General features: G+C 49.0%; 1 protein-coding gene across 2 annotated transcripts in view; it reads left to right on the plus strand.

Annotated features, from left to right (window-relative positions):
• The first annotated feature begins 15540 nt into the window (after nt 1-15540).
• The window catches only part of SPECC1 (sperm antigen with calponin homology and coiled-coil domains 1), a 137535-nt gene continuing 127153 nt past the window's right edge, over nt 15541-25922 (plus strand). For both annotated transcript variants that reach the window (XM_060258999.1, XM_060259000.1), the window contains exons 1-2: nt 15541-15715; nt 20182-20317. In XM_060258999.1, coding sequence (XP_060114982.1) covers nt 15569-15715; nt 20182-20317 — 283 coding nt within the window. In that variant the 5' untranslated portion in view covers nt 15541-15568. The remainder of the gene's footprint in view (nt 15716-20181; nt 20318-25922) is intronic.

A 25922-nucleotide genomic window follows, 5' to 3' on the forward strand; every position in this document is an offset into this window, starting at 1 on the left:
CCCCCGTTGCCTTCTCAGGGAGCCTGTTTCACAAGGTGGGAGCCATAGAGAGAAGCTACAGGTTTTAGCGGATGCCAAGAGAAACACCTTGAATGGGGGAACAACTCTAAGGTGGGAGCTAGAAGACTGAAGGTGGTACAGACAGAGAGATTCATGGGGACAGGATTCCTTGAGATATTTAAGTCATATATCATTCATAGGGACGGTTCCCAGCTCCGGGTTGGGAAATATCTGGAGATTACGGGGGTGGAGCCTGGAGAAGGCAGGGTTTAGGGAGGGGCGGGACATCAGTGAGGCATCCTGCCACATAGTGTACCCTCTGAACCTGCCATTTTCTCTACGGGAACTGATCTCTGTCATCTGGAGATTGGTTGTTGTTCAGACCCCACCTGGAAGCAGTGGCAACAGCCCTAGTCATGAAAGGCTTAAAAGCGTAGAAACAGCAGCTGGTGTTGCTGTTTTAAAGTAGGCAAGTTTGGAGCCCAGCAAGGGGGGAAGACAGCTGCCTGGTACTGGCTGGAGCAGCTCCCATTCCCCCACCCCACCCCGGGGGATGGCCCTGGTTTGCATGTCCCCTCTTCTGCAGGCTCAGTGGATGAGCTCCAGAGGCAAGGCCTTTTTAGTAGTGGCTCACACAAGTATAGAAGCTCGCTTGACGTTAGGCACCAAGTGAAGATGGGTTTATTCTTCCCTGGCCTTTCAGATCTTCCTTCCCTCTGGAATTCCATTAGTTGCTTTTCAACATTCTGCTGCTTTTATCCCTTCTCCTTTGGGGGATTTCCCCTACCTTTATATGGTAGAATTCATTCTGTTCTAGAATTATAAGAGTTTCCTGCCTCAATCTGTACCTGAGACTGTTTTAACGTTTCTGTTTCAATTTTGCTTCTCTTTTTAAGAATCCCTTTGTCTCATTGCTTTGTTGGGCGTTTTTAGAACACTTAACTGTTGTAGGGCCACCTTGCAGATAAGCCGTGCGGGGTAGAAATAATTTAAATCGAGGAACGACCCTTGTGGGGACAGAACCGGAGTTCCAAATTCATGCTGGGCTTCCTCGCGACACTTTCTATGACCAAAGCATATCTGTGCGGTTTGGATCCACCAGGTGTCATGGCCGGGCACTAACCCATCTGCCCATCTGGGGGACTTCTTAAGCTTTCTAGGTAGGGCTGGGTTCAGAAATATCTGCAGATCTGACTGTAGAGCCTGGGAGAGTGGGGTTGAGGGAGGGGAGGGACCTCAGTAGGGTAGAATGTCATACAGTCCACCTTCCAGAGCAGCCATTTTTTCAGGATGAAAAAATAAGTGATTTAGGTTGCCTGGAGTGCCATTGGAATTCTGGGAGTCTCCAGCCCCTGCCTGGAGGTTGGCAACCCTATTTTCCAAGGCTCTCTCCAGCGTGTTCTATGGCTGTTACTGCATTGGTGCAGGGAGGTGTTCTGTCATATTCCTTTGCATTTTCTTATCTTTTTGATGACAGCAGAGGAGCAGGGGGAGACCTCCCGTTCCTGGGGTTTTTTGCATGCCTTTTGTCTTCAGTGTTACTGGAATTGATTCATATTTATAGCTTTAAAAAGAACACCGTTGTGCAGAGTGGCAAAGCTGTAGTACTGCAGTCGGAGCCCTCCACACATGACCTGAGTTCGATTCCAGCAGAAGCTGGGTTCAGGTAGCCGGCTCGAGGTTGACTCAGCCTTCCATCCTTCCGAGGTCGGTCAAAGGAGTACCCAGTTTGCTGGGGGGGGGGGGTGTAATGACCGGGGAAGGCAATGGCAAACCACCCCGTAAAAAGGTCTGCCGTGAAAATGTTGTGAAAGCAGTGTCACCGCAGAGTCGGAAGCGACTGGTTCTTGCACAGGGGACCTTTCCTTTCCTTTCCTTTTCCCTTGTCTTCATTGGCTTTAACCATGTGTGCAGGCAGTTTTGCTTGACTTTCCCTGCAGCCGGGAGGCTTTTGGTGGTGCCATCAGTCGGTATAGCGCAGACCTTTGCATCTCTCTCCAGGCCCCTTACGAAATCACAGCAAGGCTTATAGCTTCTGGCCCTCTTCCTCTCCTGCTGCTCAGGAAACCATTTTTCTGCAGGCTGTTGACTATGCTGATTTTTTTATTGATTCTCCTTCAACATCCATGGGGCCTGTTTTATTTACATTAATGGGGCATTATGAACAGCATTGCTGAGCTCAGGCAGAGCCCCTGAGGAGTCCCACTGCCTCGCTTTTCCGCCGCTGAATTTGCACATTGCTGTGTGCACATTGCAGGCTACTGTTCTGGGCTCCTCTTTGAACACTGCTCATGGATGCAGTTGGCCCCTGGAGCTACGGGCACCGTCCCTAGGATGGAAGAAGGTAGGGTTGCCAAGTCCAATTTGAGAAATATCTGGGGACTTTGGGGTGCAGCCAGGAGACTTTGAGGGTGGAGCAAGGAGACATTGGGGGTGGAGCCATAAACAAGTTGTGACCAGCATGACTGAACTCCAAAGGGAGTTCTGGCCACCACATTTAAGGGGTCCACACTCTTTTTAAATGCTGTCTCTTCATTGGAAATAATCGAGGATGGAGGCGCCTTCTTTTGGGGTTCATAGAATTGGACCCCTTGGTCCAAACTTTTTGAAACTTGCTTTTTTTTTTTAAAGGAGAGGCACCACATACTATGCTGAAAATTTGGTGCCTCTACCTCAAAAAACAACCCCACGAGTCCCAGATACCCACAGATCGATTCTCTGTTATGCCTTTTGGGGACCATTTTCCATAGGGAATAATGAACTGCCCAGCAGACATTCAAAGCCCCCCCCCCTCTGTTTTCTGACAACCCTGAAGTGGGGGGAGGGCCTCCGAACCAGGAAATCCCCTGCCCCAAACTGGGGATTGGCAACCCTATCTCTCCATCTTTCCCACAATGCACAGTGCATACACAATTCCCAGGGGAGAAAGAATAATGGCTGTGACTTGGACAGCCCCCCACCCCACCCCAGTTTCTCAGTTCCAGGTAGGAAATCCCCAATCATTGTAGCAGTCTTCTTCAAGAACAAAAATGACTGATGTTCATTCAGTCTCTTCTGATGCTTATGAGACTACAGCCTTTGTAGGTAACCTGCTGAGTCTGATGTGGTTTCTTGGTCAGGATGTTTTCTGCCTGCTCTCATTCAGCCTTGCAGTTTCAGTCCTCAAAAGTTACTCGCCTGCTTTTTGCTTTTTTATATCTTTATGTGCATGCGTGTGAGTGTGTGTGTTCACCTTGAAGTCATGGCAACCTCCGGTGAGTGGCCCCCTCTTGGGGCATGGAGGATATTCAAGGAGGTGGCTGGATAAATCCTTCCCCTCCCTCCAGCTCTGGTATTCCAAGGCGGTCTCCCATCCAAGTACTTGAAAAGTTATTCACCCTCTTGACTGCACATTCTGGTGGTGGTGATTTGTGGTCCCAATAGTTGGAACTGAGTAAAATCCTAACCCCTGGTTGCCTGGAGAAGAGCTTGACTTGGCGTGGCTGCTGCTTACGGACCTCATTTTAGGGAGACTTCATTGTTACTGGAATTGATTCATATTTATAGCTTTAAAAATAACTACTAGGACTTACTAGAAAAGAGCAAGAATCCAGCAGCATCTTAAAGGCCAAAAATAACTGTGGTAGGGTAGGAGCTTTTGTGAGTCACTGAGGTGGGGTAGGAACTTTTGTGAGCCCCCCTGCCACAAATCATGTTAGTCTTTAAGGTGCTGCTGGACTCTTGCTCTATTCTGCTGCTACAGGCAGACACATGGCTACCTATAATATAGTGCAGGGGTGGCCAAGGGTAGCTCTCCAGATGTCTTTTGCCTACAACTCCCATCAGCCCCAGCCATTGGCCATGCTGGCTGGGGCTGATGGAAGTTGTAGGCAAAAAACATCTGGAGAGCTACCCTTGGCCACCCCTGAGTGGGTTCAATGCATAGAGGAGACGCGGTTGCAATGATCATTGCTCTTTATTAGAGTTACAGCATGGTAACTAGTAGCTAAAGAAGACTACCTAATGGGGCCAACTATATGCAGTCCTGGTTCCTGCACTAGAACACCATTGGATCGTTTGAACCAGCAGGGAGCTTCTGATTGGACCAGGGCAGTAGGGATTTGTATCCTACTGTCCATTGTCCTAGAGTGCCCAAGCTCAGTCCTCAAGGCTCTAAAGAGCCAGGCAGGAGGGCTGGTAAAGGAACGTAAGCAAGAGCACACATACACAACACTACCCATCTTGATCTGTCTTCTAGGACTTAGATTTGGAGTGCATTTTGTGGTGTGCTGCCATGTGTTTTCATAATTCTGCGATTGCACTTTCTTTGCTTACAATCTTCTTTTACATTGCAATATAATGATAAATAATCAACTGAAAAGACCTTGTCTGGTTAGATCGTCTTTCTCAGCTTTGCTGATGGAGAACCAAGTTAGACATTGCCAGGAACATCTACTAAGACCCTCTCAAAGGCCAAGTCCTGACTTTCCCCTACATTTCCCAGGTAATGGCTATTAAAAGACGATGGGTGATGTGATGTCATCGAATTCTTTAATTTCCCCACCCACTTTCATAAGTAGCCACCAGTGAGATGGGAAAACACTGAACAGAGTGACAGAATGACATCATTCTAAAGGGCTGGTTCCTGGAAGCTTTTCTACTCTGCCTCAGCTGATTTTTCTCCTGACCGCAGTCCACATCTGACATGGCTTTTGTCCACACGGGTGTCATGGCCCCCAGCATGAACTTCTTAGTGGTCAGAAGGGGTCCAAATGCCCAAAGGTTGGGAAGATCCAACCCATTGTTTTTACTGGGGGACTCAGGGAAAGGAGAGTTCTGTGGCCTTGTGGCATGTGTGAACCTCTCCAGTGACACATGACTTAATGGGAGGCATCGTGCAGCCTAGGGATGTTGCCAAAGTTTGTCCTAAGCCAAACCTCCCCCTGGATTTTGGAGTTCTGAAGTGTAGCTGATGTGCTAGGAAATCCTCCACTGTCTGCTTTTTTATTCTCACTTGTCTACAACTCTGAATTCATGAAGCTGTAGCTTTCAGTTCATTCAGATCTTCTCTTTCTCCTATGTTATTGATTCCCAAGAGCTTCTGGAAGGAAGAAGGAAGGAATTCTTTTAGTTAAACTGGAACATGGGGCAAAAGGCCTAGTGTGACTTTATTTTGTTTTATTTTCATTTATCCTTATTGAGACTCAAGGCAGATTGGAGAATTTATAAAACCCTGTAACAAGATGAGTAAATACATACAATAAGCCATCCCGTAAAACCGGTTTACACAGAGGCTGATTTCGCACTGACCTTTTACTGGCGCGACCACCCTCCTCACGCCGGCGGATCTGCAGGGATTTCACACCAGAAGCGCCGGCGCAGCCAAAAGAGCCGGCTACTTCCGTCCCGAAACCAGCTCAAACGGAAACCGCCAAGAAGCAGGAAAACGTTTGAGCGGGTTTCGCGACAGAAGTAGCCGGCTCTTTTGGCTGCGCCGGCGCTTCTGGTGCGAAATCCCTGCAGATCCGCCGGCGTGAGGAGGGTGGTCGCGCCAGTAAAAGGTCAGTGCGAAAACGCCCAGAGAATAGTGAAAGGAAAACAATATAATATACATCTAGTGTGCATTGCAGTAGGAGGCAAAACGTCCTACAAAATTCACAGGCAATTGGAACCACAATACTTTCCCCGTGTTAACCACCCTCCTTCATAATTCAGTTTTACGGCATCCGTCTTGCCGTCTTGAAAAGAATGAAACAGACTGGGGAAAACCCACTCATTCCTAATTCAGGCTCGTTGTTCTATTAGTGTGGTTAACGGCCATAGCTGATAAGGAATCTTGCCCTCCACTTGAATAGACTGCGCAGGCAAGGAGTCTGCTGTGAGATTACCAGCATTTGAACCTTATTTTGAACAGTGCTTTAAAACTGATCTCCTCACATTTGATGCTTATGTTCTTGGTGCTTGCTCTCCTGGGTCCTAATTTTTGGCATGTTTCCCAAATTCCCAGGGTCTGCAGCCTCAGATGCTGTTGTTTTTCCCCTCAGTGCTTGTACAATTGTACTCATCCTCAAAAATAAAATTCAGAGTTCTGAAAAGCAGAGTACGCCTTTATGCATGTGGACTTGGAGGTGGCATTGTGATGTACATAAGAACATAAGAGAAGCCATGTTGGATCAGGCCAACGGCCCATCAAGTCCAACACTCTGCGTCACAGAGTGGCAAAAAATTTTATATACACACATACACTGTGGCTAATAGCCACTGATGGACCTGTGCTCCATATTTTTATCTAAACCCCTCTTGAAGGTGGCTATACTTGTGGCCGCTGCCACCTCCTGTGGCAGTGAATTCCACATGTTAATCACCCTTTGGGTGAAGAAGTACTTCCTTTTATCCGTTTTAACCTTTCTGCTCAGCAATTTCATCGAATGCCCACGAGTTCTTGTATTGTGAGAAAGGGAGAAAAGTACTTCTTTCTCTACTTTCTCCATCCCATGCATTATCTTGTAAACCTCTATCATGTCACCCCGCAGTCGACGTTTCTCCAAGCTAAAGAGCCCCAAGCGTTTCAACCTTTCTTCATAGGGAAAGTGCTCCAGCCCTTTAATCATTCTAGTTGCCCTTTTCTGGACTTTCTCCAATGCTATAATATCCTTTTTGAGGTGCGGCGACCAGAACTGCACACAGTACTCCAAATGAGACCGCACCATCGATTTATACAGGGGCATTATGATACTGGCTGATTTGTTCATTATGAACAAATCAGCCAGTATCATAATGCCCCTGTATAAATCGATGGTGCGGTCTCATTTGGAGTACTGTATAAATCGTTGGTGCAGTCTCATTTGGAGTACTGTGTGCAGTTCTGGTCGCCGCACCTCAAAAAGAATATTATAGCATTGGAGAAAGTCCAGAGAAGGGCAACTAGAATGATTAAAGGGCTGGAGCACTTTCCCTATGTACTTTGGTTTAGTGGCCACAGCCAACTCATCCTGTAGGCTTTTCAAGGGGAGAGATATTCCACAAAGTGGTTTGCCATTGCCTGCCTCTGCGCAGCAACCCTGGACTTCCTTGGTGGTCTCCCATCCAAGTACTAATCGAATCCTGCTTAGCTTCCATGACCTGACGGTTAACCTGAGCCATCCAAGTCAGGTAAGCTTGGTTTAGCTTTCCTTTAAAAAACGATTTATGAATTAGCTAGGTGGATAACTGGTAACTCAGCCTGGGAGAAAAAGCCATTTGCTTTGGAGCTTGCTAGAAGTGCTTGGATGAGTAGACATTTTGGTGCAGCCGTTAAGTGCATGGACTCTTATCTAGGAGTACTGGGTTTGATTCCCCCACATGCACCTGCTGGAGTGACCTTGGGTCAGTCATAACTCTCTCAGAGCTGTTCTGCTCAAGAGCAGTTCTTGGAGAGCTCTCTCAGCCCCATCTACCTCACAGGGTGTCTGTTATGGGAAGGGGAGGGGAAAGGAGATTGTAAATTGCTCTGAGAATCTGAGTGAAAGGCAGGATATAAATCCAGTCTCCTCCTCTTCCTCCTCCTTCTTTTTCTTCTTTTCTTCTTCTTTTTTCCTGTTGGATGACACCATCTGCAGAGCCTGGATGCCCAGGCCTTTGATGGTTCTAGAAGCTCTGCAACTCTAGAAACTATGGGGGGATATTCTTGTGCTACTGATTCCATCTGCATTTCCTTGCTGATCTGCGGTTAGAAAAACACTTGTTAATGGGGTTGACTTTGACCTTCTCATCACTTGCAGGTCAAGCTGTGTGTGCAGAGGGACAGCATGATCCTGGGTAGATGTGGGTCAGTGGTGTCCATGAGTCACTTAGATCCCCCCCACCATCTGTGCCATCAGTTTTCGCTTTGATAATTTTACTACTGAGCTGTCAGTCTTGCTTGGCTTGCAAGAAGTGGAGCTGAGTCACGGAGAGGGGAACTGTTGAGGCTGTGGTTTTGCAAGAAGGGGCTGGAATTTCTCACAGACTTTCGTTATCTCAGTTTGCACTGCTGTTTTTTTCCTTCCGGCACCAACCAGCCGGTGGAGAAGCTCCCCTTATCTTTATCTCTTGATCTAAGAATAGCAGGTTTCTGTTGCTTAGGCCCCGCTGGGATGGCAAGGAGCACCAGGGCAGGACTGGCTGATGCCTCCTTGGGCCACCATTTCCCTGAAATTCTGATAACAGGCATGGCTTCTTTTGTAGAAAAAGCCTAGCAGAAACTCGTTTGCATATTAGGCCACACCCCGTGACACCAAGCCAGCCGGAACTGCGTTCCTGTGTGTTCCTGCTCAAAAAAAAAAGCCCTGAACAGAGCTATCCTTTTTCTCTCTTTTTTTTCTGAATTACTTCTGAATTCTGAACACTTTTTTGTTTTTCTGAATGTTTCACTCTAATTCAGGGGTGTCGAACTCATTTGTTATGCAGGCTGGATCTGACATAAATGAGACCTTGTAGGGCCAGGCCACGTTTGTACCTATTTAAGATCAGGTGGCAGAGATATAAGTTTTTTAAGGACACAGACAAACATGACTAAAGTTTTTTTTTAAACTCTTAAAATAAAACATGCTTAAAACATTAGCGCTTGTTGGTCTTTGTGACGGAACCGGCCCGATTCTGCCTTCAGACCCGGTCCCGTCAACTCCCTATTGAGTCACCAACTCCTGGAGGGAGCTATTTCTCCTCCTGCCACTTGGGCTCGCTGCCACCACCTGCTCAGTCTAGGGGTTCAGATTGAGAGGAACAGAACTCCCAATCCCCCTCTCCAGCTATGAGGCCAGGCCTCAAGGCCCTCTGCCACCCAGTACTTGGGTATCACAGAGACCACAGCACTTCTTCGGGGAACCCCTGGAGTATTGGCAACTTATCCAACTGCATGCCTTCCCCCTTCCCCGGGGCCCCCTTCTTAAAGCAGCATGGTCTAAGGCGGTTGGGGATCTATGTGGTACAGAGTTTGACTGCCAGCATTCAAAACAGTAAAAATATTTAATTAAAAGAGAAAAAGAAAAGAAGAACAAAACAAAAACAGTTGCATGTAAAAGGTTAACACAGCACAGCACCCGCACAGCAAACAGCATGACAAAGAAAAGGTGGTTATAAACGCATCCTACGGTCCCTGGTCTAACCTTGCCCTGTCTTGTGGATGACTTACTTGGTCTGACTACCTGGGGGCCTTTTCCTCTTGAATAGGCCTCTTCCACAGGCAGGAGCCCCCATACTGGCAACCTCCTCCTTTGAGCGCCAGCTGAGAACTGCCTTTCTTCCTGGTTAACTCAAATGCAAAGAACAAAAGAACTTCCTGCCTCTCTAGGAGGCTTTCCCCCTAGAGTTGTTGGTTTGGCTCTGGAAGGGAGGGGGGAATGAAAGGAGGGCTAGGCCCCAAAGCCTGCTTAGCAGTTTCATGTTCCCTCCCAACTAAGATGGCGTTTCTCCACAGTCTTAAAGGTGCTTTCTTTGTATTTCTTCCATGGGATCCAGGGAACTGGGCAAAGGAAGGGACCATGAGGGCAAGGAGACTCAACCAATGGAGAAAATCGAGGTTTTCCTCTGTAGTTCCTGTGCAATTGAGCAAGCCTTACAAAGCAAGCTGAGATGCAGAAGAAAGCAAGAGACAGGGAGAAGAAAGGAGACAAGAGCCAGATGCTTGGGGGCCTGATAGGAGCCCTCCGGGGGCCCCTGGGCCGCATGTTTGACACCCCTGCTTTAATTCTTAAAGGCGTTTAGAACATGAGTTACTTGCCCTTAGAAGAGCAAATCCATGTTCTGTGTGGGTTGTTTGTCTGGACATGGAAGAAAGAGGCAAGCTGAGAAGAGTGAGTCATGAAGAGGTGCAGTGTGCATCCTTGTGTCCTCTGCGTGGAGCCAGTGTATTGGGAGTCATCTGACCATGCCCAGCATGGAGGCACCACAGAATTTCCAGGCCTCAGTCCAGGACTGACCAGATTCATTGCTAGAGCAATGATCCATGCGGATTCCAGATGGGTAGCCTGTATCCGCAAGATAACACAGGAGCCCATTGGCAACTTCAGAACATAACAGAATTTCTTCCAGCAGAAGCTTTTGTGGGTTGGCTTCATGAAAACCAGAGCTCTGACTCCCAAAAGCTTCTCTGCTGGAATAAATTTTGAAAGGTGCCACTGGGTGCTTGTTTCCTTTTGACTCATACAGAGACACGACGGGCAGCCTCTGTGTGAGTGGGCTTGCCAGAGCCTCTCATGATCTTGCAATGCACAATTTAGGAATTACCTTTCTAAATTAAAAAAAAACCCAAAGCTTTGGGTTTTCTTCTCAGCTTTGGGTTTTCTTTCCCCTCAATCGTGTTGGACTCCCCCTTCTGCGCGTGTTTGAGCTTTGCAAGGCTCTTATCTGATGTGGTATGATTTTTTTTTTAAACCCAAATACTTTGGGAGCTTTTAACTGCCAACGTTTTCTAGGACGTCACAAAGCAGATGGCAATCTGACCGCAATTGCAAATGGGGTTGATCAGACCCGAGTTCCCACCCCCGCCCCGCCGCCCCTCTCCTGCAGCCTCACCCAGATCCTGCTTTTTTCTGGCAAGGGGTCTCTCATGCAATCTGGGCAGCAGGTGTCACCCAGTCTGTGGCGCTGCAGCCCAGGCAGAAGAGGGAACAGTCAATGCCGCCTCTTAATTCATTTCCACCCACTCCTCTGCCTTCCAAAGCGCCTTCTGTCCTCTTGGCGCCCAGCACAAAGCCACACCGGGGAAGCAGAAACCACTGCTTAAGAGTCGTGATGATCCTTGGGAGGCACAGGCTTAACTCTTTGCTGGGTGGCGTGTGTTTTTGTGAAGAGTGCTGCACTAGATGCACTAAAATTGGTTCAGGGATGAGACATCCCGCTGCTCTTGAGGACACAGCAAAGAGAACCTGGAATTGGCAAGGCCAGTTCTCTGAATTGTTCAAATCAGCCTGACCCCTGCTAAAAGGTTGTCAGGAGCGTCTCTCCTGACCTAAAAGAGCAAAGCAGCATCCTTTGATAGCTTGGTTTGTCTCCCACCTATCAGAGCTAGGCAATGGCGCACCAGCCCGCATCCCTGAGATTACCAGTTTGAGACCTGCAGGGGCTCCTAACGGTGGGACCCGGCAACCTTAACCTCTGCATCGCCACTTGGCAGCATGCCAACCCCTCACCCCAAAAAACTGGTTGGTTGCTATTTGCTGCTTTGCAACACCACCACTCCAGTTGGCCAGAAGATAGTATTGCAACTATCAATCGGTTGACACTTGGAATGCTGTGGACTTTGCCATGAATGAATGAATTTGCTAGTTGAATTGACCATAAGCTAAGGTGGCAGATCCGGTGAGCCGATCTTGGGATTCGTGTGGCAAAATACTGCTGGGAAGCAATTGACCTCCTGTTTCTGTGGCAAAAGTGCAAATACAGCAAGGACCACAATAACCAAGGGAATGGGTCGAACACAGGGCCTGAAAGTAGAATAAGCTGCAATGAGGAATAAGCCTCATGGCATAAAATGGGACTTATTTCTGAATAAACCAGTTTAGGACTGGAATCTTCATTCTTGAGGTCTAGAACGACAAGCCCCGGACTAGAACAATGGCTCCCAACCTTTTTGGCACCACAGACCAATGAGGGGGAGGATGCTGGGGTTTTTGCCACCCCAGGCTGCCCCCCTGCCCACTTTAAATGAGGGTAGGCAAAACCTGGGACCTTCTGCCTGCCTGGGACCAGGGCAGATGAAAGGGGTGATGCTTCAGAGTGAGGCCGCGCTGCCTCTTTTGTCCGCCCAGGTCCCAGGCGAGCGGGAGGGGAGGCGGGGCTGCTTGCTGCAAGAGGAGGCAGCCTCGGAGTGAGGTCGCGCTGGGTCTTTCGTCTGCCAGGGTCCCAGGCAGGCGAAAGGGTTGGTGTGGCGCCTCTGCCTCACTCCGCAGCCCAGTTGCTAACAGACCACGGACCGGTACTGGTCTGTGGACCGGGGGTTGGGGACCTTTGGACTAGAATGACAGCTCCTAGGATTGGGAGTGCTTTTCCAGGGCTGTTTTGGCTCTCTCAGATGACCCCTTACGCTGGTCTTCTCAGATGCAAGTCCCCTTTTATTGAGCGAGCTCACTCCCACAGGAAGAAAGATTGCTTCCTCATTCTCCTTGCAGAGACACAATGAAGCTGCCTTATACCCTTGGACCACTTAGGGGAGGGACAGTGGCTCAGTGGTAGAGCGTCTGCTTGGTAAGCAGAAGGTCCCAGGTTCAACCCCCGGCTTCTCCAACTAAAAAGGGTCCAGGCAAATAGGGGTGAAAAACCTCAGCTTGAGACTCTGGAGAGCCGCTGCCAGTCCGAGTAGACAATACTGACTGATGGACCGAGGGGGGTTTGATTCAGTAGAAGGCGGGTTCATATGTGGGAGGGACGGTAGCTCAGTGGTAGAGCATCTGCTTGGTAAGCAGAAGGTCCCAGGTTCAATCCCCGGCCTCTCCAGCTAAAAAGGTTCCAGGCAAATAGGGGTGAAAAACCTCAGCTTGAGACCCTGGAGAGTTGCTGCCAGTCTGAGTAGAACATACTGACTTTGATGGCCCAAGGGCCCGATTCAGTATAAGGCAGTTTCATATGTTTATATATGTTCAATCCAAGTCAGTCTTGTCTACTCAAACTGGTAGTAGCTCTCCAGGGTCTCAGGCACAGGTCTTCCACAACACCTGCTACCTGGTCCTTTGACATGGAGATGCCAGGGACTGAACCTGGGACCTTCTGGAGCAGATGGTCTCCCACTGAGCCACCACAGCCCCTTCCCACATTTCCCCTATGTTTTTCTTTTTCTTTAGTATTTTTGTATTTATATGTGCATGTGTGAGTGTGTCTTGGAAGTCATGGAAGCCTCTGGTAACTGACCTCTACCGGGGGGGGGCCTGGAGGATATTCAGGGAGGTGGCTGGATAAAGCCTTTCCCCACCTCTGGTATTTCAAGGAGATCTCCCATCCAAGCAAGGGTGGAATTCTAGTAGGAGCTCCTTTACATATTAGACCACACACCCCTGATGTAGCCAATCCACCAAGAGCTTACAAAAAAGAGCCCTGTAAGCTCTTGGAGGACTGGCTACATCAAGGATGTGTGGCCTAATATGCAAAGGAGCTCCTGCCAGAATTCCACCCCTGCATCCAAGTACTTGCCAGAGTCGAGCCTACTTAGCTTCTGAGATCAGACAAGGTCAGGCTTGCCTGAGTTATCCAGATCAGGGCTTTCACGGAGTTGTCCTTGAAAGGACAGCTTCTGTCAGAGCTCTCTCAGCCCCACTCACCTCACAGGGTGTCTGTTGTGGGGGAGGAAGGTAAAGGAGATTGTGAGCCACTCTAAGACTCTGAAATTCAGAGTGGAGGCAGAGTAGAAATCTACGGTCTTCTTCTCCTTCTGACCATATTTAATCCATTCCCTTGTTCTTCCAAATCTCTTCCTCATTTTTGAGAACTCTTAACAGCTCCGTTGAGTTTCTTTGCAAAACAGCTAAGCACTCAGAATTCAGGAGCAAGAACACACAAAAGGTAGAATCTGCTTTTTAAAAAATTCACTCTGGAAGACATGGTTGCAGAGAAAATAATTAGGTCCGTGGAGTGGTGATAATGAGGATTTTGAGAGACGATATGCATGCTTGAAAGGGCTAGGGATGCCAACCTCCAGGTGGGACCTGGGGATCCCCTGGAAGTACAGCTCATATGAAGACTACAGAGATCAGTTCCCCTGGAGAAAACGGCTGCTTTGGAGGGTGGACTTGATGGCGTTGTGCCCCACTGAGGTCCCCGCCCTCCCCAGTCTCCATCCCCCAAGTTGCAGAAGCCTTCTACCCTGGATCAGGCAACCCTACCCCTCCATTCCCCACTGGTGGCCAAGGCGACCCTAAGTGAAAGCCGAATGTATGCAAGTGTTGCTGTGCAGCCGACCCCTGACTCCCAGCTCCAGTAGACAACTCCCTAGTCAACTGATAAGCTTCCTCAAGATCTGATTGATCGTCTTCTTACCTCCGCTAAAACTGCGATAGCATCTCTATGGAAATCCAATACCTTGCAGTTGCTTGAACTCTGGTTTACAAAAATCTGGGACATTTTAATCATGGAGAAAACCACAGCACAGCTTTCCATGTCCAACATTTACCCTAAGATCACATCTTTTGAAGAAAAATGGCTTCCTTTTCTGGAGTATACTGCATCTAAAGACATCTTATCTATTAACACAACTCACCATCAATTTCCCTCACTATAATTCTCTCAAATTTATGCTATTCTCTCTCTCTTCTTTTATTTGAGTATTCCCTTTCATTTGGCTCAGGGTGGAGCAAAGCAATATTCTTAAGAATCAAAACTTCTGGCCCAGCTATCAGTTAATTTATCCTTAATAGGATATTTATTTATATGTTTATATATTTAAGTATTTATATATTTAAATGTATGTTTGTTTATTGGCAAACTGGACTTTATCTTAAATGCTATATCAAACATTCTACAGGGTGATATATACTACAGTACTTTATGCACAATAGAATTTTGTTATGTGTGAAATCAATCTATTTGACACTACTTCACTTTACAAGGTTCTGCACAACTTGGAATTTTCAATAAACGTATCATGTGTCATATATGTATATTTAGTGTCCTAGCCCCACTGGTGGACCTCCTGATGGCACTTGGGTTTTTGGGCCACTGTGTGACACAGTGTTGGACTGGATGGGCCATTGGCCTGATCCAACATGGCTTCTCTTATGTTCTTATGGACCTCCTGATGGCACCTGGGTTTTTTGGCCACTGTGTGACACAGAGTGTTGGACTGGATGGACCATTGGCCTGATCCAAGATGGCTTCTCTTATGTTCTTAGGGACCTCTTGATGGCTCTTGGTTTTTTTGGCCACTGTGTGACACAGTGTTGGACTGGATGGACCATTGGCCTGATCCAAGATGGCTTCTCTTATGTTCTTAGGGACCTCTTGATGGCTCTTGGTTTTTTTGGCCACTGTGTGACACAGAGTGTTGGACTGGATGGACCATTGGCCTGATCCAACATGGCTTCTCTTATTTTCTTACGGTTTTTTAAAAAAGGATAAATCAGTGACATATTAACATCTGGTGACTGACAGGCACTCCAAACTCACAGGAGTTTGAGCCTCCCTGGTTGATACCAGGGGCCAATAGAGTTCCACTCATAAAGCTATCAGCTCTAATGAGAGTCACCCAGCCCCAGCCAGAGCTGCTCTTCAGTTGCCCTTGTGCTTTCACTCACTCTGGCTCATCAGCTGCAGACTTGCCAACAGCCTAACTAGGTGAGAATGGGCAGCTGCTACTCTGTTGCCAACTGTACAGCATGGAGATGCTCCTTCAGTGGGACTCACAGGTGGCAAAAGCTGTGCTGAAAATGTGGTTATTTGAAGGCTCCTTCCATGAGCCTTTCTTGGATCTCTTTCTAAAGGAGATCAGAGAGCCTGCAGCATACCTCTTCCCAGCTGCTCTGTAAAGCAATGCCAGATGTTTGCTCTCTTCTTCGGGCCCAGAAGCTTTCACGCTATTAACATGGCATCTCTCTCTCTCTCTCTCTCGACAGACTGACCCCACGCGCACACCCCTGGAAGGAAAATGAAAAGCACCGCCAGGCCGTGGAGTGCCGTGCCTAAGCAGGGGGGCCACGGGACAGAGCGAGGGAAGCCTCTGCCCACCGCATCTGTGGGCATGAAGACCTCCAAGTCTTCCACCTCGCTTGCATTCGATTCCCGGCTCAGCAGGGTGAGTGCCGCAAGAGCAGCTTGGGAGTTGCCAGTCAGGGGTACAGAAGCCTACCCGATGCCACCAATACCAGTTTTCCTGGCACCTGGGTTGTCAAAGAGGACAGGGAGATGACTTCTCACCACCACCACCACCCCTCACACACATGCATGGGTAACATTGTTCCAGATCTGAGGCAGCTAAGTATACATAACCTAGGCCAGGGATGGCCAAACTTGCTTAATGTAAGAGCCACATAGAATAAATGTCGGATGTCTGAGAGCCACAAGGCATGAATGTCAAATGTTTGAGAGCCGACAGGGAGGGAGGAAAGCAGATAGGAGGGGCAGAGGTGGAAAGAAAGCAACTTTAAATGCATTCTCCAAGCTGCCAGTTGGCTTGGCTTGAAGAAGTGATTTAAAGAGACAAATGCCTCCTCCAAGCTGGCTGATGGGACAGTGAGGGTTTTAAGAGCCACACAATATGTGCAAAAGAACCACATGTGGCTCCCGAGCCACAGTTTGGCCACCCCTGATCTAGGCTGTACCGGGTTTCTCAGAAGATGAGCAGATTTCCTTGCAGTAACAAGATGTCCGAGGAATCTTTTCACCCCTACCAAACCTATGAACCTGAGTTTCCACTGACGACTGGGGAAAATCCCAATTGTCTAGATGTTTATGTTCAGTGGCATCAGATCTAAGCCAGGTAAGAGCCACCAGCTGACTTGGCCAATCCCATGTAGTTTTCCATCTCTGATGTCTGAGGCTACTTTTTCAATTAGAAAGTTAGTTGGGCCCTTCCAACTCTGTGATTCTATGAAATGGTAGCCCCACCCTTCAAGCATCTAGTAACGGGCCCTGAACTTTCATGATGAATAGGTGGTCTGGCCAGAACCAGTTTGAGTGGGGGGGAGGGAGGGAATTAAGTGCTCTAAAATGACCCAATGTGAAATGGAAATGAATGGGTTATTCTAATGCAGGGGTGTCAAACTCATTTATTATGAGGGCCGGATCAAACGTAAATGAAACCTTGTCGGTCCGGGCCATATGTGTACCTATTTAAGCTTGGGTAGAAGAGATGTAAACTTTATAAAGGACACAAACACAAAGTTTTTAAAAAAAAACTTTAAAAAAAACGTGCTTAAAACATTAGCACTCATTGGTCTTAAAGGTGCTTTCTTTGCATTTTGCCCATGGGATCCAGGAACTGGGCAAAGGAAGCTCTGGCTCTTTCCTTCCTTCCCCAGGGAACAAGGATGGTGAGGCACCTCAGCCAATAGAAGGAAGAGAGCCTTAGCTCAGTAGCTCTGCTGTGTGATTGAGAGAGCCTGGCAAGGCAAGCTCTCCCTCCCCCCCTCCCTCCTCTGTAGCTCCTGTGCAAGCCTAGCAAAGCAAGCTATGATGGAGAAAGAAGTAAGAGAGAGGAAGAAGGAAGCAGATGACAGCCTGTTGCTTGGGGGCCTGATAGGAGCCCTCCAGGGCCGCATGTTTGACACCCTTGTTCTAATGTAAACCCCAGGGGCCTAAGATCCCACACATTCTAGGTGGCTGGCGCTCCTGAGGCCTAGTAAAGTTTTAAATGTTTCTGTCCCACAGAGAGGGAGTCTGTGCACTTACGTCAATGGACATGTGGACTAGAAACTTGCCAGTCTGCCAAATCCTATCCGAGCAGAACCAAGTTCTGAGCTCGTGTGTTAATAACAAGGGGCAGAAGCCTATTTCAGCCTGCTCCTTGCTGTTGGACGGTTTGTCGGGAGACATTGTTCCGGCAGCCCAAAAGCCAGGAAGTCACCTCCCTCTTCTGGCAGAAGGGCTGCCAGCACATAGGACCCTGCTTCAGACATCCGGCTTCCTCCGCAATCACTTGGCTGCCAGAGGAGGCTGTGCTCCCAGCAGGGTCTGCCAAGCCCACGTTTTGTGAGTCAGCCTCAAAGATGAAAGGAAAGGAAGTCAGTCGGGAATGAAGTTGGAAGTTAATGACGCGGGAGCCCGCAGAATAGGGAATGTTTCTCATTTTCTCTCTGCGTTGCCTCTCCCCGGCCTGGGTTTTACAAGGTCTCCTGCTTCAGAAGGAAGACAGGGAGCTGTAGGTTTGGGTTGCATGCTCTCTCCAGGCAGGTCGAATGAGGTCAGGTGCTCAGCAAGGCGATATTAGTTTTGACGGGTTTAAGACCCGAATGTCCCTTTTGAGAGAGTGCTTTGTGAGACGGGTGTTTCTGAGATTGTGAAGGTTTCCTAGCCAAAGATTCTGGGCAGTTTGTCTCTAGAGCTGCCGAGAGCCACAAAATGAAAATCCCACTCCCCACCCCCCACCCAGCACACACAAATGCTGCATTTGGGATCCTGTTATTGTTCTAGTGCAGGGGTGGCCAAACTGCGGCTCAGGAGCCACATGCGGCTCTTTTGCACATATTGTGTGGCTCTCAAAGCCCCCCTCCCATCAACAAGCTTGGAGAAGACATCTGTCTCTTTAAATCACTTCTCCAAGCCAAGCCAGCCAGCGGCTTGGAAAACTCATTTAAAGTTAAAGTTGATTTTCTTTCCACTTCTCTCTCCTGCATCTGTTTGCTTGCCCTCCTGCCTTCCTGTCTTGGAGCTCTCAGACATCTGACATCCATGTCTTGAGGCTCTCAAACATCTGACGTTTATTCTGTGTGGCTCTTACAGTAAGCAAGTTCGGCCACCCCTGTTCTAACGACTTGGTACTTGCACAGGGGGCTACCTTTACCTTTTTTTATGTTCAGAAGGACATGTGCAAGGTGCTGGATTAAAACAGGTTTGCTGCTGTCCGCCCACCCCCCCAGCACCCTATGCAGGGGCCTTGGGCAATCTGAGCCCTTGGACTGTTGTACCCTGCTGTCATCCCCTCTTTGTGGCCCCGGGTTTGTCCATATTAGGGGAGGGATGGTGGCTCAGTGGTAGAGCATCTGCTTGGGAAGCAGAAGGTCCCAGGTTCAATCCCTGGCATCTCCAAAAAAGGGTCCAGGCAAATAGGTGTGAAAAACCTCAGCTTGAGATCCTGGAGAGCCGCTGCCAGTCTGTGAAGACAATACTGACTTTGATGTACCAAGGGTCTGATTCAGAATAAGGCAGCTTCATATGTTCATATATGTTCATATAAGAGAGAGATGGATCAGTGGATCACTGATCACTCAGTGGATCACTGCTGTGTCTTTTGGCTTATTATTGGGCACCCTGGTGGTGGTTCGGGTTGCAGCCGACTTCTGAACTGTCTTTGGAGAGCGTCGCAGAAGACTTAACACACATTTTCACAGAGATCGTTTTAGCAGCCCTGTAAAGGTATTCTCATGTTGCAAGAAAGGAATTTATTGGGATAAATGTAAAAAAAAAAATCATTTGCCTCAGAAGCTCTCTGCAGTATCCCCCCGTCTTCCACGTTTCCCGGTTAAGGGAGATTGTCGTTCAAACAAATTACAAAGATGATCTAATTCCAGCAGCAGGAGAAAGAAATTTAACTTAAAAAAAACAGAAGCACATCTCAGATGACATATTCATGTGTGTATTGTATTGTGGACAGATTAACTTCCAAAAGGTTAACTTGCTACAAGTCCAAGTGCAGGTAACAGAGAGAGAAGAGAGATCCCATATAAGATAGACAGAAACCAAGCAAGGGCCGAAGAGGCTCAATATCTAACTGATGTAGGTTGCTAGCCCCCCGGTTCCAGAAGGGATTCCCCTGCCTTGGGTGGCTTTGGCCTTCCGCTGTCCAGTGAGCCAGTGCGGGAAACCCTGCCCCCAAACAGGGACATTGCTGCATGGTGTTCCTGATGCACTGACGTCTCTTCCAGGTGACATCATCGCAATGGGGATGTCACACAGCAATGCTGTGGTTTGGGGGCAAACCCTATGGTTTTGAAGCAAAAAAAACCCACCATAGAGTGCTTTGCCCAAAAGCCAAAGTGTTGTACGTGACATCGTTGATGTGGTAAGTCATTCCTGGGAAGTGCCATCGTGTTGTCATCAAGTGTCATTGTGTCTGATGTCCCACCCAGCCCTTGAACGCCCCCCAGACCCACCCACCACAATGAGAAGGCAGGGTCAACTGCCAAATGTACCTGAAGGAGGTCCTCCTAGATCCTCTTGCATGCAGTTACAAATATCCAACAGAATTTAGGATGAAAGAGGACTGTCTTGCCTTAAGGCCGCTAAGTGAGTTTGTGGTGGAGGCAACGTTTGGCTCACCAACCTTTTGTACCATAGTTCATTCTCTTCGTGATGCTCTAGTAAAAGTTTGGAAAGCTAACTGGCCATCCTTTGCGCAAATAGCAAAAAGGACTGTGGAGACTCTTTAAAAAGTTTGCGCAGGTGCCAGCACTTAGAAGGCCCTGCTGCTCACTGGAAGATGATGATGTATGGTGCGGAATGTCATCCCTAAGTCTTAGAGCAAAAGGGGGAAAGTACAGGATCCCCGAGGGATGCTGCCTGCCGGCTTGCAGACTTGCTGACAAGCTTCTCTTTCTCTTGTAGCTGAAGCGGGCCAGCAGCGAAGACATGCTGACGAAGCCGGGGGTCATGGCAGCCCCTGGAGGCTCTCGGCTGAAAAAGACCATTACAACAGGGGCCATCTCAGAGCTGGCAGGGAACCGGCTGAGGCCCGTTGCAGGTAGGGGAGCGCCGAGAGGCAAGTGACTTCCCCCAGGAAAACTAAACCACAGCCATCGTTCCTTTTGCCCCCTGGATGCGTGATAGTTGAGGGGTGAGCAACTGTCATCCTGGTGCTCAGATTTGGACTGGTTGGTACTAGAGGACTGGCAGGGCCGACCTTGCCACTAGGCAAACTAGCTGTTTGCCTAGGCGCCTGCCTTCTGGGGGCACCGAATTGGACACCTCCCCATGTGACTTGGTGACGTTATCATTGCGGAAAGGGGGCAGAGGTTAGCCTTGCTTAAGGTGCCAGACATCTAGGGCTGGCTCTGAAGACTGGCCAGACAGCGAGGCGGCTTCTGGGCTCCTCCACTAAGCCATCACACAGACTTAGCATTCTCTTTAGCCTTAACTAGAAGGCAACACTGCTGCAGGGGTGGTGCAGCTGCCCCGGAGTGATGGCATTGTTTGCCAGAGGGCTTTGTGTGTACCTTCCCCTCCCCCCCCCCATTTCTGGGATCAGTGATGGGCTATCCCCATTGGGTTAACAAGCCTAGCTGGCCCATAGTTCCATGAACTGTCTTCCTGGGCCAGAGCAAGGTCCATCTGCTTCAGCATCCTGTTTCCAACAGAGGGCAAGGCTGCCTCGAGGAAGCTCACATTGAGGTGACGGCTGCCCGTACTGTTTCTAACGTTTGGTACTCGGAGTTTTTACTGCTTCCGTTCCCAGGCGCTCCGTTTAGCTAATGGTTGATGGCTGTCGATAGGTGTCTCCTCCATGGTAGAGACCCACCTACCCTTTTTGTAAAGCCACCTAAGCCAGCATGACCGGCATGGGTCACCTGGTCTCTTGTCAAGTGGCGCCACAGAGGACTCGTGCTTTTGTGATCTCAGGAACACTGCTGGTGTGCGATGCATAATTTGCCAAACTGCTGCCCTCTGAAACATGCTTTTTGTTCTTCTGAATTAAAATTAGAAGCATGCTTGCCCTGCCCTTGGTAACCCAGGGGTTATGCATGTGAAGACATGCCTCGGCATGTTGGGTGTAGTGTCCTGAGCTTGAGGCACAACACAACAGACTGAGAGGATCCAAAGATCTGCATCCTGATTGGCTGCACAATTCAAACTGGCCAATCGGGAGGCAGTATCAGAGGATCCTAGGATCTGCCAATGAGGATGCATATTCGAATGAAGGATCCAAAAAGGACACAATCGCAGGAGGGTTTCTGCTTATTGGGGGGCTGGGTATTTTTAAAGACAGCCTCAGATATTTTTTTTTAATTGGACCTGGCGACCCTACCGTATGCCCAGAATGTAACTTTGTTGGTCTTAAAGGTGCCACTAAATTCAGGCTTGGTTCTATTCATCCCTTTGACAATATATCTGGGTTGGCCACTAGATGGCGCCAACAGCTTTTACTTCGTGTATCTGATACCTTGGTTCACGGAAGCTTAGGCAAGCAAGGGCATTTGGCTGTCTTTAAAATGCCACAAAACTCCCACCCGGGTTTCGCGGCAGCAGACTAACACAGCTGCCCCACTGGAATGTACAAAATATATACAAAAATATACAAGGCGTTTTTACACTGTGGGAATTTTAAAAAATCAGAATTAAAGCGATGGTTTGAATATTCTCCCGTCGAAAGGGGCCCCTGCATTGCACCACCCATCAAGCTGTTGGTGGAAACTGCCCTCAAGTTACGGCAACCCAGTGGGGTTTTCAAGGCAAGAGATGTTCAGAGGTGGTTTGCCGTTGCCAGCCTCCATGGGTGGCCCTGGACTTCCTCGGTGGGCCCCCGTCCAAGAACTAACCAGGGCAACTCCTGCTTCTGTGCTTGATGAGTGCCGTCGTGTCGCTTCTGACTTACGGTGATCCTATGAATTAATGACCTGAAAAAGACTTGTCCTAAACAGCCTTGCTCAGGCCTTGCAAAGTGGGGGCCGTGGCTTCCTTTTTTGAGTCAGTCCATGCTAGAAGAGCCCCACGGCACAGAGCGGTAAGCTGCAGTACTGCAGTCCTAAGCTCTGCTCACGACCTGAGTTCGATCTCGGCGGAAACTGGGTCCAGGTAGCCGGCTCGAGGTTGACTCAGCCTTCCATCCTGAGGTCGGTAAAATGAATACGTAGATGACTGGGGAAGGCAATGGCAAACCACCCCATAAAAAGTCTGCTGTGAAAATGTTGTGATGCAATGTTACCCTAGAGTTGGAAACAACTGGTGCTTACATAGGGGGGACTACCTTTACCTTTTTTTTTTTTACTATCTCATGCTTTTTCCCTAGCATGATTGTCTTTTCCAGTGAGTCTTGTCTTCTCTTCATGTGACCTAAGTCCAATAGCCTCAGTTTAGTCATTTTAGCTTCTGGGAAGCGTCAGCCTCGATCTGACCTTGCCAACAATTAAGTCTGGTTCTCAGATGTGCTTTTTACAAAATCACTTGATTGACTCCACCCTCCGTGACTCGTAGCCAAACTTGTGAATTGTTTCCCTTGGTAAAAAATTTTCCAGGGAGTCAATGCTCCTGTTGTCGGACATGATCTGAACAAGGACCTTTAACAAGAGAGCCAGTTTGGTGTAGTGGTTAGGTGTGCGGACTCTTATCCAGGAGAACCAGGTTTGATTCCACACTCTTCTACTTGCACCTGCTGGAATGGCCTTGGGTCAGCCGCAGCTCTGGCAGGAGCTGTGCTTGAAAGGGCAGCTGCTGTGAGAGCCTGCTCAGCCCCACCCACCTCACAGGGTGTCTATTGTGGGGGAGGAAGGTAAAGGAGATTGTGAGCCGCTCTGAGACTCTGAGATTTGGAGTGGAGGGCTGTATATAAATCCAATATCATCATCAGCATCAGCTCTTGAAATCTTCTGCTCTGGAAATCTTGTTGCTCTCTAAGGTGCTGCTGAGCTCGAATCTGATCCCTCCACTGCAGACCCACCTGGCTACCCACCTGAAGCTACCTGCACAAAAGTTGTGTTCAGGGCTTTTTTTTTTTTTGTAGCAAGAACTCCTTTGCATATTAGGCCACACACCCCTGATATAGCCAATCCTCCAAGAGCTTACAGGGCTCTTAGTCCAGGGCCTACTGTAAGCTCTAGGAGGATTGGCTACATCAGGGGTGTGTGGCCTAATATGCAAAGGAGTTCCTGCTATAAAAAAGCTCTGGTTGTGTCCATATTCACATTCACAATGCCCTCGAAATACTCCTGGGTCTTCCTGAGTCCTGTCTCCTCAGACTGGCTGTGGTTCTCCAAGGCTTCAGGCAGTGAAAGGTCTTTCCCAGCACTTGTTTCCCAAGAACAGCAAGCGGAAGGGGCCAAAGACTGACCTTCGGCATGTGCTCTGCCTCTCGAGTTTGCAGAGGGCAGAAGGGATAGCTATTGAGGGCCAAAAGTACAAATAAGGGGTAATGTGCCAGGTTAATGGAGGTGCCTGAGCTTGCTATTGGTTAGGGGTGCCAGCCCCTAGGTCCAGGTGAGGCATCCCCCTTTTGGGGGGGCTTTGGCTGCTGCCAGCCAGTTGGCCAGTAGTGGAAATCCCACCCTTCAGTGACTTGTCGTGTGATGTCCTCGACGCGCTGACATTATTTCTGGGTAACATAATCACACTGAGAATGACGCTCTGGTTTTTGGGCAAACTCTATAACCGTTTTCGCACACAGCTTACCTCGCAGTCACAATCCTGTTCCCTCCGCAGCGTCTGTCGGATTTCCCACCATCTGCGCTGGAGTTACAGGAAGTGCCGCGGCTTTTGCGTAGCAAACGTAAACTGGGTTTTAGCAGTTTACGTTTGCTACGCAAAAGCTGCGGCACTTCCTGTAACTTCTGTGCAGATGGTGGAAAATCCAACCAGACGCTGCGGAGGGAACAGGATTGTGACTGCGAGGTGAGCTGTGTGCGAAAACGGTTTATGCTTTTGAAGCAACCCCCCCCCACCCCACAATAGAGTGATGCTCAAGAACCAGAGTGTTGCCTCCAACAGCACCAACACCATAATGTCATTTCCAGGTGACGTCATTGCATTGGGGACATTGCGCATGACATCCCACCCACCCCCGGAACACCGCGCAAATCCCTCCACCACTATGATGATGACAATGAAGAAGACTGCAGATTTATACCCTGGCCTTCTCTCTGAATCACAGTCTCAGAGCGGCTTACAATCTTCTTTATCTTCTTCCCCTGCAACAGACACCCTGTGAGGTGGGCGAGGCTGAGAGAACTCTCCCAGAAGCTGCCCTTTCAAGGACAACCTCTGTGAAAGCGATGGCTGACCCAAGGCCATTCCAGCAGCTGCAAGTGGAAGAGTGGGGAATCAAACCCGGTTCTCCCAGATAAGAGTCTGCACACTTAACCACTGCACCAAACTGGCTCTCTCTGAGGCGACTTGGCAACCCTACTATTGGTACCTACTTGACCCCATCTCTCCATTTACTTTCTATCCCTTCTTGGCAACAATATCTGTGCACCCAGCATGGAAGTCTCTAAATTTATGGTTCTCTGCATTTCAAGTCCTGCCTCAGACCAGGGCTGACCCCTTGCCTCATTTTCTTCCATCTGATTTGGCTTCTCTGGCAGGCCAGGGGAATAAGGAGAGGGATATTTTTTGCTCCCCCCCTCCACTTGTAGTCAAGACTCCTGTGGTCCATAGCGCTTTGTGTCTTCTCCAAGATGCCCAGGAAGCCACCAGCCTTGTTCTTCCAGCAAATAATGTTGCTTGTTACTTATGAACGGTGGCACTGGGAACTGTGGACCTTCCTCAAGGTCTCTTGGGCACAAAAAGGTATGAGTAGAAAGCCAGTTTGGTGTAGTGGTTAAGTGCGTGGACTCTCATCTGGGAGAACCGGGTTTGATTCCCCACTCCTCCACTTGCACCTGCTAGCATGGCCTTGGGTCAGCCATAGCTCTGGCAGAGGTTGTCCTTGAAAGGGCAGCTGCTGTGAGAGCCCTCTCCAGCCCCACCCACCTCACAGGGTGTCTGTTGTGGGGAAGGAAGGTAAAGGAGATTGTGAGCCGCTCTGAGACTCTTCGGAGTGGAGGGCGGGATATAAATCCAAAATCATCTTCTTCTTCTAGTGCCAGGGGAGGCCTTAACCTCTCTATGCTTCTGCCTGCTTGTGGTTTCTCTGTCAACGATAACATATACATACACACGCACACACATGGCTAACTCATTTGCATATTGGTTCATACGAAGATAGTGGTGGCTGATGCACCACAGTGGATTCGAGGGCTCCCATCCATTGGTGCTCTGGAAGTGACTGCTGCCACCCCACCACCTCTTAGGCCTGCACTGCTGCTGGCCAGAGACAAGTCAAGCCCCTCCAGAGGTGCAGCACCTGGGGTTTGGCAACTGTGTGACAGAGGGCTGGACTGGATGGGCCACTGGCCTGATCCAGCAGGGCTTCAGCTATGTTCTGTTCTTGGCTTAGACAAGACTGGTGGCAGTGCAGACCCAGGAGGTGATAAAAAAGGTAAACACCAGTCGTTTCTGACCTCTGGGGTGAGGTCGCATCATGACGTTTTCACAGCAGACTTTTTTACGGGGTGATTTGCCATTGCCTTCCCCAGTCATCTACACTTTCCCCACAGCAAGCTGGGGACTCATTTGACCAACCTCGGAAGGATGGAAGG

The sequence above is a fragment of the Heteronotia binoei genome, chromosome 18 (assembly GCF_032191835.1).
Source record: "Heteronotia binoei isolate CCM8104 ecotype False Entrance Well chromosome 18, APGP_CSIRO_Hbin_v1, whole genome shotgun sequence".
NCBI classification, from domain to species: Eukaryota; Metazoa; Chordata; class Lepidosauria; order Squamata; family Gekkonidae; genus Heteronotia; species Heteronotia binoei.